General features: G+C 46.4%; 1 protein-coding gene across 2 annotated transcripts in view; it reads left to right on the forward strand.

The window, feature by feature from the left end:
- The window catches only part of TRIM46 (tripartite motif containing 46), a 29,703-nt gene extending 25,205 nt beyond the window's left edge, over positions 1 to 4,498 (forward strand). For both annotated transcript variants that reach the window (XM_079958018.1, XM_079958019.1), the window contains exons 9-10: positions 1,495 to 1,792; positions 3,123 to 4,498. In XM_079958018.1, coding sequence (XP_079814144.1) covers positions 1,495 to 1,792; positions 3,123 to 3,498 — 674 coding nt within the window. In that variant the 3' untranslated portion in view covers positions 3,499 to 4,498. The remainder of the gene's footprint in view (positions 1 to 1,494; positions 1,793 to 3,122) is intronic.
- Positions 4,499 to 14,772: the final 10,274 nt, after the last annotated feature.

Below are 14,772 nucleotides of genomic sequence, written 5' to 3' on the forward strand. Positions count from 1 at the left end.
ATTTGGTCCAGCTCTTATTCCTCAGGTTGCTTTTTCCTGTTCTGCTGCAGAAACCTTCTAATTCAGAAACTTCTTGTTCTCCACAGCGGCTTTTGTTATTCAGGAACATAACTTGCGTCAAGTCCCTTCCTTTCTTCAATAGATAAATCCATTGTCTCCTTTAGTATAGAAACCTCTGTAGACAAAATAATGCTTCGTTTTTGCAGCTTTCCCAAGAGATAACAGATCCTGCTCAAATTCATAGTATTTTTCCACTTGCTGCTACTGTTGCAATGTCCCAGCCTCCCTCTAGAGGGAATATGGTAACTTAATTTCTTTCAAAATCAGACCCAAAAGTCAAATAACTTGTTGCCTTTATTTCCAATAATTTATATCCAAATTGTAACAAATCTAACCAGCAAAGCCATCGTAACAAAGTTCTTTTTTATTTTCCTGCTTTGACAGCTACTTTGACAGCTGTCAAAGTTTCTGTGTCTCTTCACCAGTCTCTCATAGCGGATCGTTCCCGGTTCCCGGGGGGGTTGCATTTTAGTTCCCACAAATCAGTCTTCTCCTCCAGCACAATTATTGTAATTTCCCTTCGTGAAGTTAAATTTTTTTTTCAGTTAAACAAGTTCATCTCTCGATCTTAGTTGTCAAATCCTTGCGTTGAGCCATCTACAACGGGGGGGGGGGGGGCGGACTTCCTTTTTGCACTCCCCCCGCTCGCTCCAAATTCAAAGATCAAATTTCCCTTTTAAGTCCAATCAATTTACTCACGGGTTGTTCCTTTTAGTCCAAATCCGAAATTTTCAAAGAAGAAGTCGTTGCTCTCCGCCGAATGGCATGCGGCTTCGCTGGGCAGGGGAAGCATTGGACTCACAGCACCACACCCCCCCCCCGTCACCCGCTCTGCAGCCTTTAAAAAGGCTCCTTCGCGGGTCGGGGGGGCGCAAACGGTGCCCGCCGAGTCACCAAGTCCATGGGCATCTCCGCCCATGGTTTTTGAGGGTCCCCGCATCGCCGGCACGGCAGGACCCGACCCCTACCCAGCCGACTCTCTCCGGAGCTCGGAGGGAGTCCGCCATTCGGCGATGGCGCCGACCCGGAAGTCCATCTGCACTGTAGGTTTAAAGCAACATCAGACCGCTTTAGAAAGCCAAAAAGTATCCTGGGAACTCTAATATTTTAAGGGTGCTAGGAGTTGTCAGGAGAACCCTTATTCCCTTCCAAGGACTACAAATTCCCAGAGTGGTTTAACAATCAGTGCCTCTTCCTAGGGAACTCTGGGAATTGTAGCTCTGTGGTGGGGAATAGGGACCTCCTAATGACTTTTTGCACCCTTGACAAACTACAGTTCTCAGAGTTATTTGGGGGAGAATCATGGCTACTTAAAGTGTCGATGTGTCTAAAGTTTCTACACCTCAGCAGCTTTTTTGGGGGGACGGGTTCTTCCTAGTTAAGATTCTTTCTCCTTTTCCTTGTCCCTGCCTCCCACCTTCGCCTTCTCCCAAGTGCTGAACTTCTTCCTGGACAACCGGTGGGGGTTCAACCGGGAGCGCCTGGCGATCAGCAAGGACCAGCGGGCCGTCCGGAGTGTGCCAGGGCTGCCCATGCTGTTTGCCGCAGAGCGGCTGATGACCAGCTGCCACCTGTCGATCGACCTGGTGATTGGGGACGTGGCTGTCACCCAGGGGCGCAGCTATTGGGCCTGCTGCGTGGACCCCAGTTCCTACCTGGTCAAGGTGGGCGTCGGGCTGGAGAGCAAGTTGCAAGAGTGGTTCCAGGTACCCCAGGATGTTGTGAGCCCCAGGTGAGCAGCGGCTGTTCTGGAGGGGGGAGAGGGGCAGGTTTTCTCAAGGAAATTGTGTTTTTAATTTCATAAAGTTTATATATACAGTGGTACCTCGGGTTAAGTACTCAATTCGTTCTGGAGGTCCGTTCTTAACCTGAAACTGTTCTTAACCTGAAGCACCACTTTAGCTAATGGAGCCTCCCGCTGCCGCCACGCCGCCGGAGCCTGATTTCTGTTCTCATCCTGAAGCAAAGTTCTTAACCCGAGGTACTACTACTGGGTTAACCGAGTCTGTAACCTGAAGCGTATATAACCCGAGGTACCACTGTATACAGAAAAACCTCCACCAAACTGTATTGCAGAAGGGATATTGATTAGGATATTGACTGTAATATTGATCAGCTTATTGATCAGGGTATAAATAGAAATACTGCTCTATTGCAATAGCTCAGCTGGTTAGAGTGTGATGCTGATAACACCAAGGTTGCAGGTTCGATCCCCATATGGGAGAGCTGCGTAGTTCTGCATTGCAGGGGGTTGGACTAGATGATCCTTAAGGCCCCTTCCAGTTGGAATAATAATAATAATAATAATAATACTGTACCCCACCCATCTGACTGGGTTGCCCCAGCCACTCTGGGTGGCTTCCAGCATAATAAAAACACTGCAAAACATCAAACATTAAAAGCTTCCTGATACAGGGCTGCCTTCAGATGTCTTCTAAAAGTTGTATAGTTCTTTATCTCCTTGACATCTGATGGGAGGGCGTTCCACAGGCTGGGTGCCACTGCCGAGAAGGCCCTCTGCCTGGTTCCCTGTAACTTCACTTCTCGCAGGGAGGGAACCACCAGAAGACCCCCGGAGCTGGACCTCAGTGTCCGGACTGAATGATGAGGGTGGAGACGCTCCTTCAAGGAGATAAATAACTGTACAACTTTTAGAATCATCTGAAGGCAAAGTTTTTAAATGTTTGCTTTGTCCCTTTATGTCTTGTTGGGAGCTGTCTGATCTGACTGGCAACCCAGCCAGATGGGCAGCGTATAAGAAATAAATGATGACGACGATTAACCGTCAGTCGCTTCTTGCGAAGGCTTATCTTTCGGCCCAGGCTGGCTGGGGGCTGATGGGAGCTGGAGTCTGAAAACACCTCGGCCATGGCTGGCTCGGAGCTGGTGGGAGCTGTAGTTCTTGGACTCCAGCTCCCATGGTAAGGAAGACCCTGAGGTTCCCAGGGGGCTGGGGCCTTGACCACGGTGAAAGCCAGCTTCCTACACTCATGCGCCACCAGACCTGTTGCTCCGAGGCCTAACTCCTCTGCCTCCTTGCCTCCTCGTTTCCTGCGGCTCAGATACGACCCTGACAGCGGCCATGACAGTGGTGCCGAAGACACGACCCTGGACACGGCGCCGCCTTTCGCCTTCCTGACCATCGGCATGGGCAAGATCCTCCTCTCGCACGGCGTGGCGCTGACCTCGCGGGACCCCGGCAACTGCACTGTGCCGCTGCCTCCCCGCGTGGGCATCTGCCTGGACTATGAGCGGGGCAAGGTGACATTCTTTGACGCCGTCTCCTTCCGCAGCCTCTGGGAGTGCGGCATCGACTGCTCGGGACCTGTCTGCCCCGCCTTCTGCTTCATCGGCGGCGGCGCCCTGCACCTCCAGGAGCTGGTGGCCAACCGACAGGAGCGGAAGGTCACCATCGGCGGCTTCTCCAAGATGGACTGAGCGTCTCTTGGCATCTCTTGGCGCGAGGGAGGCGGAAACCGAGCGGGAGGCTGCCTCCGGTGCACGAGAACAGTCATCCCTCCCACTAAACGGGCCTCTGAGCGCCTGTTGAAAGCGGCGGAGGATGCCCGGGGCCTACAACAAAATGGCCGCCCTTCCGCTCGCGGGCTATACTGATGGCGGGCTGATGGACCTTCCAGCGGATAGAAGAGACTCTGCCTTTCGAAAGACCGCAATCCTGTCGTAGACCTCCCCTCGTAGAACGTTTGCTGTGGAGATAATTTTGTGGGGGACAGGGACGGGACAGAGCGGGGTGCTGCCCCCATAAGCTGCACTGTGTGTGCTTGTGGGGGGCAGGAATGTCTTTCTGTTTCATCAGGTCCTTTGTTTTTCCTACCCCCGCTATGCCCCAACATCTTTTCTGGTCCCTCTGTGTCCTTGTGCCTTGGGGTGGGGGGCGCTTTCCCAGTTGGGATGCTTGCCCCAAAGACTCTGAAGGAACCTAGCTCCCTGTGGGGCAGGAATTTTCATCTGTGGAGGAGGTAAGGATGTTTCGTTTGATGCATGGACGAATTAGGGATGTTTTTAATCACATACAATCTCCCTTTTTTAAACTCTGTAATCCATCTGTGCTCTTCCCCCTACATCTTTCCATCGACACCCCACCACCAGCGACGGGGTGATTGGCACCTGTCGCGTCTCTCCTGCTCTGACTCCAATTTTGAACTGAATGTTTTTTAAAGCTCCCCCCTTCCAAAGAGCCCCCTCCCCAACTTTGCAAGTCTTGCAAGGCCTCGCAGGTGCCTCAGCCTCCTCATTTTTGGATCGAGTCCCATCTCTTATCTTGTCTACATGATGTCAAAGTCTGTTTTTTCCAATCTGTCTTGGGTTTTGCAAACCGTGGATTTCTGGATTTTTGGCAAAGGGTGTGAAAGGGCAACGGGATGAATAAGTCACCCCTGTTGGGGGGGGGAATTGAGTGTCCCCCTCCAAGGGAGAAAGGGAGGTGGGTGGGACAGAGGGGGGGTGGGCAGGGGTGAACTAAGGCAAAACTAAAACTGTTTTCGTGCAGGTTTAAGATTTTATAGTGTAGATCTGCCTGTTCACTTCAGGATTGTTGTGATATTAAAAAAGAAAAAAACATTAAACGGAACCGTGAATCGCACCCGGCTCTCTTCTGATGGACTGCATTTGTTTTCTGGATGTTGCTTCTCCATGAAGGTCCCTAAAATGGATCCTTCACACACCTGAGATCTCCTCACTGTTCCCTAAGGAAGCCTCATTTTGCACCCAGAACATGACACTACAGTCTCCACTATTACTTTCTATGATTCTAAGTTGCAGTGCCTGGTTTTCTTTTGCTTGTCAGTGTGTAAGGAGAACGGACACCCCCACTCCCTGATAGCTACTACCCACCCCCCAAAAGAAAGGAAGGTGTGTCACTTTCAGCCACCGTTTAAGGGCCGCCTAGGTAGAGATGGGCAGATCCTTCTGGCATATGCAGACGTGATCTAGTGGGTCCTTCTCCTGCACATGTCAGAGAATAAAAGGGCATGTAAGTTGGGAGGGAGCAAGGCCCTCTGTGCCTCTCTATGCGGCCCTCAGAACTGTCCCCGGGCCGCTTGGTTCTTTCAACAGGTGTTTGGTTCTGGCAATAGCCAGCAGAGGGCACTGCAGCACTAGGAACAGAAATATTTAAGTTTATGCTGTTCCAGCCAATAATTAATTGCTAGTTTTGTTGTGACTTGAGGGAGTTTCCACAGGGCAGCCTTTTGCAGGCTCGTACCTGCAGAGTGAGGGTTGCAGAGAGGTCATGGCATTTTTGCAGTGTTTTCTGTTTGCAAATGCAACAACGAAAGAAGGAAGTCTGGTAACATCTTAAGGGATAGGATCCATTATTATGGCATGCGCTTTCATTTGCTAGAGTCTGCCTCATCCATGATCTGGCCCACAGCGCCACCCACGTCCCTTATGCTCCGATGTAGTAGCGTGGAAAGTCTGTAGTTCAGGGGTAGAACACTTGCTTTGCATGCAGAAGGTCCCAGGTTCAAGATCAGAAATTCTTCCTGTATGCCAGAACAGCAGGAAGATGACTCCTTGTACAGAGATGGAAACAACAGGATATTCTGACAATTGACGAATGGCAACAGAAAGTACTGGAGTATGCGGAAATAGCAAGACTAACTGGAAGAATCCGACAGCAGGACGATGAGAAATTCCAAAAAAGAATGGTCCAAATTTATGTTATACTTAGAGAAAACTGTACATAAATAAAGACACTCACAGGACTGAAATAAAACTCATAACGTTTCTTGTAAACATTTGGTTAGATCACAAGGTATAATGCTGTAATATAATAAGGAATGTATGTCTAAAGTATAATACAAAAAATTATTAAGGAATTATAGACCTTTATAGAATGTATATAGGGACGCGGGTGGCACTGTGGGTTAAACCACAGAGTCTAGGACTTGCCGATCAGAAGGTCGGCGGTTCGAATCCCCATGATGGGGTGAGCTCCCGTTGCTCGGTCCCTGCTCCTGCCAACCTAGCAGTTCGAAAGCACGTCAAAGTGCAAGTAGATAAATAGGTACCACTCCGGCGGGAAGGTAAATGGCGTTTCCGTGCGCTGCTCTGGTTCGCCAGAAGTGGCTTAGTCCTGCTGGTCACATGACCTGGAAACTGTCTGCAGACAAACGCCGGCTCCCTCGGCCAATAAAGCGAGATGAGCGCCGCAACCCCAGAGTCGGTCACAACTGGACCTAATGGTCAGGGGTCCCTTTACCTTTACCTTACAGAATGTATATATAGTAATCACGCTTAAGTAAGAGCAATGTAGAGAAGCCAGAAGAGGGGTGGAGGGAAGTTAATTTGGATAAGATATAGATTGAAAGGAGAATAATACTGTTAAGCTGTATTGTGTTTAAGATATTTGAAAAAAAATAATAAAAATTATGGGGGGGGGGGGACAAACAGAAGGCCCCAGGTTCAACCGCTCGCATCTCCCGGTAGGGCTGGGGATTGACCCCTTCATGAAACCCTGGAGAGCAGCAGCTGCCAGTTGGTGCGGACAGTACTGAGCTAAGATAGACCCAGAGGTCTGGTTCTTTGTAAGGCAGCTCCCTAGCGCCCTATTTAAAACCAGCCGTTTGTCCAAGGGCATTGTTATGTACTGAAGTTCTCACCCTAGGCCAGCAGGGGGATACTGTAGATAGTTCAGGTCCACATATGCAAATAAGGGATCGAAAGTGACGTTCAGTGATTGGATAGTTACAGAAAGTTGTTACTGTTGTGTTGTAGTGGAGCTCTATATAAGCAGGCTGGCTGAACCCTTCAGTTTAGTTCTGTTCTGGCCTATGAATAAACAAGAGCTGTTTGAAGAATCACTGTGTCGTCTGATATGTTCACCCACAACTTAACACTGGCGACGAGGATGGGATCGATGGACATCAGAGCACAGCCAGATGCAGCCACCCTCTGAACTGAGCTGAATCACTGAGCTGAAACACCGAGCGAAATCACTGAACAGAACCAATTCAGAGCTGACTGTTCTGGCTAGAGCACTGTGTTCCATCCATCGCCCTTCACGCCAGCATCGGAATCATGGCTTCACTTGTGCCTCTACCGCCGTTTGCGCCAGCCTCTGAATCATGGGACTGCTACCTCCAAGCCAACGAGCTGACAGAAGTATCACAGGAGCGGAAGCGGGGCCTATTCCTCAGCTTCTGTGGGCCTGAGGTGTTTGAGACGGCCTGAGCATTGGTGGTGCCTGTAGCAGTCCAGGCAACACCATGGGACACGATCCAAGAGAAGCTCCGCAACCACTAAGTGCCAAAGCCATCCAAGATTGCTGCCCGCCATGCGTTCTACCACCGGAACCAGGCAGAGGGGGAGTCAATTAACAACTTCAGTACATAACAGGCATGAAGACTGGGCTCTTTATTTCTGGAGAGATGGCCGAAGCTTGGTGACAGGACACTTGCTTGGCATGCAGAAGGTCCCATTTTGGATCCCTGATGGTATTTCCAGGTAAAAAAAGGGACCCCCCCCCCTTGACCATTAGGTCTAGTCGTGGCCGACTCTGGGGTTGCGGCGCTCATCTCACTTTATTGGCTGAGGGAGTCGGCATACAGCTTCTGGCTCATGTGGCCAGCATGACTAAGCCACTTCTGGCGAACCATAGCAGCGCACGGAAACACCGTTTACCTTCCCGCCAGAGCGGTACCTATTTATCTACTTGCACTTTGACGTGCTTTCAAACTGCTAGGTTGGCAGGAGCAGGGACCGAGCAACGGGAGCTCACCCCGTCGCGGGGATTCGAACCGCTGACCTTCTGATCAGCAAGTCCTAGGCTCTGCGGTTTAACCCACAGCGCCACCAGCGTCCCAATCCAGGAAAGCCTCTGCCAGTCAGTGTAAGCAACAGTGAATTAGGACCAAAAAAGCCTCCCCACCCTGGATTAAACAAACCAGGGAAGTCTGATTTTGCAAACATTTAAAAAAAAGAACACAATTTCAAGAGGGTATCGCTGAAAAGAATGACTTGAGTGCACTTCATCTTCCTGGTGTTGAGTGCCTCAGCCCTTTGTATGTTTTTTTGAGTGTCGAGAGAGGCAGGCACTCGTGGCTGGTTTGATTCTTGAGTGGGTGCAGCAAGGCTTGTTGCTAAGGTTGTTTATACACACACACACACACACACACACACACACACACACACATTTATTGGTTTTTTTAACATCATTGCCAACAATAATTTAACGTAACTTCTTATTTTATACAATGTTTTAGACTTCCGTCAACACCTCTGATGATTTCCCCTTCTTTATCACTTATTCTGCATTTCTTAATTTCTCTATTACTCTTAAGTATCCTTAAACTAATAATTCTCCTCATAGTCTTTCTTGCCATATTTCAGATAGTCCTCCTTACATAACTTCTTGCAGTCCTACTAGCGTAATCTGTTCTTTACAATTACTTTTCAAAGAGTTCGTATCTTTACTCCAGTCTTCCAAGAATCTCTGGTCCCGCAGGTTTCGAATCCTTCCTGTTAATTGGATTGTTGCTAAGGTTGCAGGTGTTGGAAATATAACAGCAGGGATCCTGCGGTCAGCAACTAAAGGGTTAATTCTGTTGACAGACAGTTAGCCAAGAGGGGTGGTGAAGGAGGAGGAGGAGGTGTTTCCTAACAACCAGCCAGAATGCTGTGCTCAAGCTCTGATTGGCTACTAACCCTGCCCTGGACTGGACTAGGCCTGAACCCTAAGAAAGAATACCCCTCCTGCATATTTATATACTGCTTTGTTCACTTTACTTCAGTAAAGTGTAATCCGTTTTCTTTCTCTCTTGACTCCCATCTGCTTTATTCCAGTCACTCTGTTAACAGCAAGATCAAGGCCAGGGGGGTGAGGGAAGAACTGAGGCAGCTGCTTTGTATCAGGTTTAACCAATTGCCCATCAAGCCTAGTATTGCTTACACTGACTGGCAGCACCTCTGCAGAGTGATGGGCAGAAAGAAGTCTGCCCTATCCTTTTAAAACTGGGGATGTCAGTGGTTGAGCCTGGAACTCCCTACATGCAAAACTGGTTCTCTGCCACTGAGCTGCAAAGTGAGAAATAAAGTCAGATTCTAGTCCTCATGACTCTGGATTAAAGGGCTGGCCGAAACAGGAAGCTGCCTTATACCTAGCCACAATATGTCAGGATTTGAACCTGGGACCGTCTGCATGCCAAGTAGATGTTCCGCTGCTCAGCTGCAGTCCTTCCCATGAAAGAATTCAAGAAGTCAGTTGCTTGCTTTTCCCCTTGACCCTAACCAACCACCGGTCGATTTAATGCATCAGCACTCATGCCAAATAAGCAAATTGGCAACCCTATTGTTCATTATTATTTACTTTACACAAATATACTTTCCTACTGCCAAACTGCTGCCCCCGCCCCCATTGCTTACATAATAAAAAAAAGGGAATGTTTGCTTTCATTGTTGCCTTGGGAAACTGCGGAACGAAAGCCAGCCAGCCCCGGATCTCGCTTCTTCCCACCCTGAGCATTTTTCGTTCCCGTTTCCTTGTCTATACAATACTGGCTACTGTGTTTTCTTATCCCCAAGGACTGCTTTAAGGAAGAAATAAAAATATCGCCCAATTAGGAAGCGCAGGACATCTTAGCAGGTTGTTCACCCAGGAACCTCCAGCAACAGAGACAGTCTACCTTGCAAGTAAAGTTGGAGGCGGCAGAATGAACAAACGACAGAGGGAGGGCTGTGGCCTTCATGCCTTGTTTGCGAGTAGCCTAGAAACATCCAGCTGTCCTCTGTTGGAAACAGGGAGCATGGCTTGATGGAGCATAGCTCTGCCTTTCCTATGGTTGTTGCAACTCCCATCATCGCTGACCATTGGCCATGCTGGCTGGGACTGATAGGATCTGGAGTCCAATGGCATTGGAAGAAGGTTTAATATATACCGTATTTTTCACACCTAACCATAAGACTCACCTAGTTTTTAGAGGAGGAAAACAAGAAAAAAAATATTCTGAACAAAACAGTGGATTTATGATTTTTGTGGTTCATGCTGTGGCCACAGACATGTAATTTGATGGTGAGTTTGGGGTAGCCCAGTGCAAAAATCCTGAGGATCCATGTGGATCCGTGCTTTGTAACTACGTTTTTGCACCACTGCAGCCCCAGGAAACAGTGGGTGTGTGATTTTTTGGTGCAGGCTGTAGCCATGGATATGCTGTGTGATCTGATGGTGAATTTGGGGTGATCCAATGTAAAAATCCTGAGGATCCATGGGCCTTCCCGCTCTCAGGCAGCCTTCTTTATCGCTAGCCTCCCTTATCTCTCTCCCGATCCTACCGATCAGCTGCTTCCTTTCAACACTCCCTTCCCTCTTGTTTGTCTTAGTGTCTTTTCCTTAGCTGGAGCAGTTTTTTGCTCCTCCTTTTCTTCTAATTTCTCTCCTCATTGCTTTAGTCTTCCTGTCTCCTCTCCTTGCAAGTTTGCTGTCTTTACCTCCCCCCTCCCAGGCAGCCTCCTTTATTGCTAGCGTCCCTTATCTCACTTCCGATTGTTTGCGATCAGTGGCTTTGTTTCAACACCCACTTCCCTCTCCCCCCCCAAAAAAGCATGATCTGCTTTCTGCCCCTGAGCAATTCGGCTCCAGGGACCACACATTCGTTCCATAAGATGCACAGACATTTCCCCTTACTTTTTAGGAAGAAAAAAGTGTGTCTTATGGAGCGAAAAATACGGTAATATACAGCTTGAAGAATGGGAAAGGTTGTGGAATGAAAGGATAAAATTTACAGCCTGCAATGCTTTGAAAGAGAATATGATGAAATTGATGTATAGATGGTATATTACACCAGTGAAATTAGCTAAAATGTATAAGACAAATAATAAATGCTGGAAATGTAAAGAAAAAGAAGGAACAATTTATCATATGTGGTGGGAATGTAAAAAAGTAAAGAACTTCTGGGAAATGATATATAATGAGATGAAAAAGATGTTGAAATATACATTTTAAAAAAAAGCGGAAGCATTTTTTCTTGGTATTATAGGTCAGGACATTAATAGGCAAGATGTTAATTTGTTTTTATATGCAACAACTGTGGCAAGAGTATTGTTAGCCCAGAAATGGAAACAAGAAGAATGGCAGACGAAATTAATGGACTATGCAGAATTGGACAAAACGACAGGAAGGCTTCGAAACCTGTGGGACCAGAGATTTACAGAAGATTGGAAGAAGTATATGAACTATTTGAAAAGCAATTGTAACCAACAAATTACGCTAGTAGGACTACAAGAACTTTTGTGAGGAATATATAAAGTGCTACAAAGTAGAGATATTGGTTATGAGTTTTAAATGTAACAAGAAGAAATGTATACTAAGAGACTAGATTGGAAAATTTTCAGATAGGACTGGCATTTTCAGACAGGACTTTTTTATTCAAAAAAATTGAATAAGATGTAAAAATATGTTTAATTACTGTTGAAAATGGTATGTTAAAAAAAAAAACTAATAAAAATGTATTATATATATATATATATATATGAAGAAGGTTTCCCTAGGCCTGTCATGAGTTGTGTCAGCTTGCTACCAGTCAGTGTTGACAATACTGAGTCTAATGGGCCAGTGATCTGTTGATAGCTGGGGGGCCTCTCTGTGTTTTCGAATGCAATACGCACCTGGGTTTGGAGAACGTGAGAGGCTGTGCTAGGGAAGGGGAGCTGGAAGAATCCAAAGCAGGCGGAACCAGTGGGCCCTCTCCTCTCGATGCTGCTGTACTGCAACTCCCATCATCCCCCAGCCAGCATTGGCCGGTGGTCAGGGATCATGGGAGTTGTAGTCTACCAACATCTCCGAGGCTACAGGGTCTCCAGCCCTGCCCTAGATACATGTCCCAACCAAGCAGGGATCGCACACCAAATGCAGAGGTGTAATATTCTCTTACCTAGAGCAGGGATGAAGAACCTGCAGCCATCCATGTGCTGTCAGACTACAACTCTCATCAGCCCCCAGCCAGCACTGGCCAGGCGTCATGAACAATGGGAGTTGGAGTCAACCGACATTTGAAAGGCTACAGTTCTCCCCATCACTTTTTTTTTTGGGGGGGGGGGAGTCTGGCTTCGGAGGATGGTCTGTTTGCTTCCTCTCTTCTTCTACTGAGATAGCTCAGGCAGTAGAGCTTGCGGTTCCAGCCTCATGTTGGGCAGAAAGATTCCTGCATTCCAGCGGGTTAGACTAGATGATCCTCCCCCCCATTTTTATTGGCTTAAAAAAGAAAAACAAATTATACAGACAGCAAAACAAAGAAGTCTAAATTAACATTGCCTTCTACCAATAAGAAATAATAATAATTTACAATAATGAAAATACTAAAAGTACCTTTACTCCCCCTTTTAAACTTCTATTCTGGTTACAATATATTACTATTCTATAAGAATCTGTCATATCCTTTGCTGTCCCATATATTATTTTATTCCCAAATTCAATCTAACCCTCCCCTCCTCTCCACTGCTTCCCTTCACCTGTGTGAGATCTTCCCATCATAATATATATTTTTTTCTAGTTGCTTTGATAAAATAGAGTAACTTGAAAACTGTTAAATTATAATTACTTCTTTTGTCTTTACACGCTTAACAATTGCCTATTTTGGGTTCTGCTTTAACACCATATTTCTTCATCTGTTCCCCTATGCATTCCCATTCTGCATAGAATTTTTGACTGGAGCAGCCCCTGATTGCTGCAGTCATTTTTTGCCATCTCGGCAAACTCACAAATCTTAACTTGCCATGCTGTCATTTGTGGTACTTTTTCTGTTTTCCGATATTTTGCCATAAGTATTCTTGCGGCTTGAATTATGGTGCTGGAGGAGACTCTTGAGAGTCCCATGGACTGCAAGAAGATCAAACCTCTCCATTCTGAAGGAAATCAGCCCTGAGTGCTCACTGGAAGGACAGATCCTGAAGCTGAGGCTCCAATACTTTGGCCACCTCATGAGCAGAGAAGACTCCCTGGAAAAGACCCTGATGTTGGGAAAGATGGAGGGCACAAGGAGAAGGGGACGACAGAGGACGAGATGGTTGGACAATGTTCTCGAAGCTGTGAACATGAGTTTGGCAGGCAGTGGAAGATAGGGGTGCCTGGCGTGCTCTGGTCCAGGGGGTCACGAAGAGTCGGACACGACTAAACGACTAAACAACTGAGGCATCTAATCATAAGCCTGCATTTTTATTGAGGCTTGATCAGGGCCTGTATTTTAAAATGAGCTTAAAGATTTTCAAATGTTCATGCCAGGCAGAAGACCAGCTGCCTAAGAACCTTGGCAAAATGTTTTTCCTCCTATACAAGGGGCCCCCCTGATTTATAGCAGAAAACAATTCTCAAAGTCGTAAAAAGGGAATTACAGGCTGACAGCCAAGGTTACACTGACCCTACATATTACAGAAGATAAAAAAAGAGATAAACATAATTAAGAGTGGGTAAATAGTAAAATAAAACCATGTGCCTCCCATTAAACTTGAGCCATATTTTCCTAAGGTTCAAAGGTCAAGAGCAATGGAAAAGCATCTAGCTGGCAGAAAGGAAGAGAGTATTTTGGGAAGTCTTTTTCTAAAGTTGTTTCTTTCTTAAACTGAGATCCTTTTAAGATTTCTTTTCCTTTTAAAAGGTTATTTATGTTATGTATTAAATATATTGGCTTAAATGTAATTATGCAAAGGAATTAGAAACTAAGAAATGTTAAATCCTTATGCCAGATTCTTATTTCATATAGTTGGAAGAGATCACAGGGGCCATCAGCCACCAGCCCAGCCCCCCCTGCCAAGCAGGAAACATCATTAGAGCATTTGTCAAGCTTTTGTTTAGAGACCTCCAAAGGAAGGAGATCTTTCAATGATGATCCTTGACATCTGTTTAAGATAAAAATTTAAGATTAACCATCTGTTTTGGAGGGCAATAGGGCGAGGTGAGCTGGTAATTAAGGTTCCTTGTTGAGACACATGTAAGATATATTACTACTTATTTGTCATTTATAGATAGAAGAATATATAGCTTTTTGATTCCCATAAAAGGACAGAAGGAAATGGGTGTATCTTTTGTGATTGGTTCTAGCAAACAGCCAATAGGAATTTCAACCAGGCTGATTGGACAGAGGCAGCCACAGGAGGAGCAAGGGGGCTGGATTAAGGAAATATAAGTGCTGGCCAGAATGGCAAGAGGCCAGGCCAGAGCTTGGTAACCATATACCACTGTGCCTCATATTTATTTGTCTGACAAATAAATTATTATTTTAATTTCTCTATTGCTGCGTTGAATATTTCATTCCAGCTAAGCGTTAACCACAAGCAGGGTGCTACACAACAACAACAAAAAATTATTGCGGCTGCGGTTATATATAAATATATATTCCTTTTGTCCCTGGGTATGTCGTTTGTCAATAAACTCAGTAAGTATGACTCTGGTATTTTTGGAAATAGAGCTCCCGAGGATCTTTTTGATCTCATGTATCTCGTTCCAAAATTGTCTTACCACCTTACACCCCCACCACATATGGTATATAGACTAGATGATCCTTACGGTCCCCTCCAACTCTACAATTCCATGATTCTAAAGCAAATAATGCAAAGTCCTCAAAAATTCCTCCAGTGTTCTCTTTACCAAAGAAAGCTTAACGAGGCAGCACCACCCATCTCTGGTACTCAAGGAAGCAGGACGATGTAAAATATACTGCAGGGACAGTCACGTTGGCACATCTGTTTGAGCATTTCCCAGAA

Source organism: Podarcis cretensis (assembly GCF_951804945.1).
Source record: "Podarcis cretensis genome assembly, chromosome: 16".
NCBI classification, from domain to species: Eukaryota; Metazoa; Chordata; class Lepidosauria; order Squamata; family Lacertidae; genus Podarcis; species Podarcis cretensis.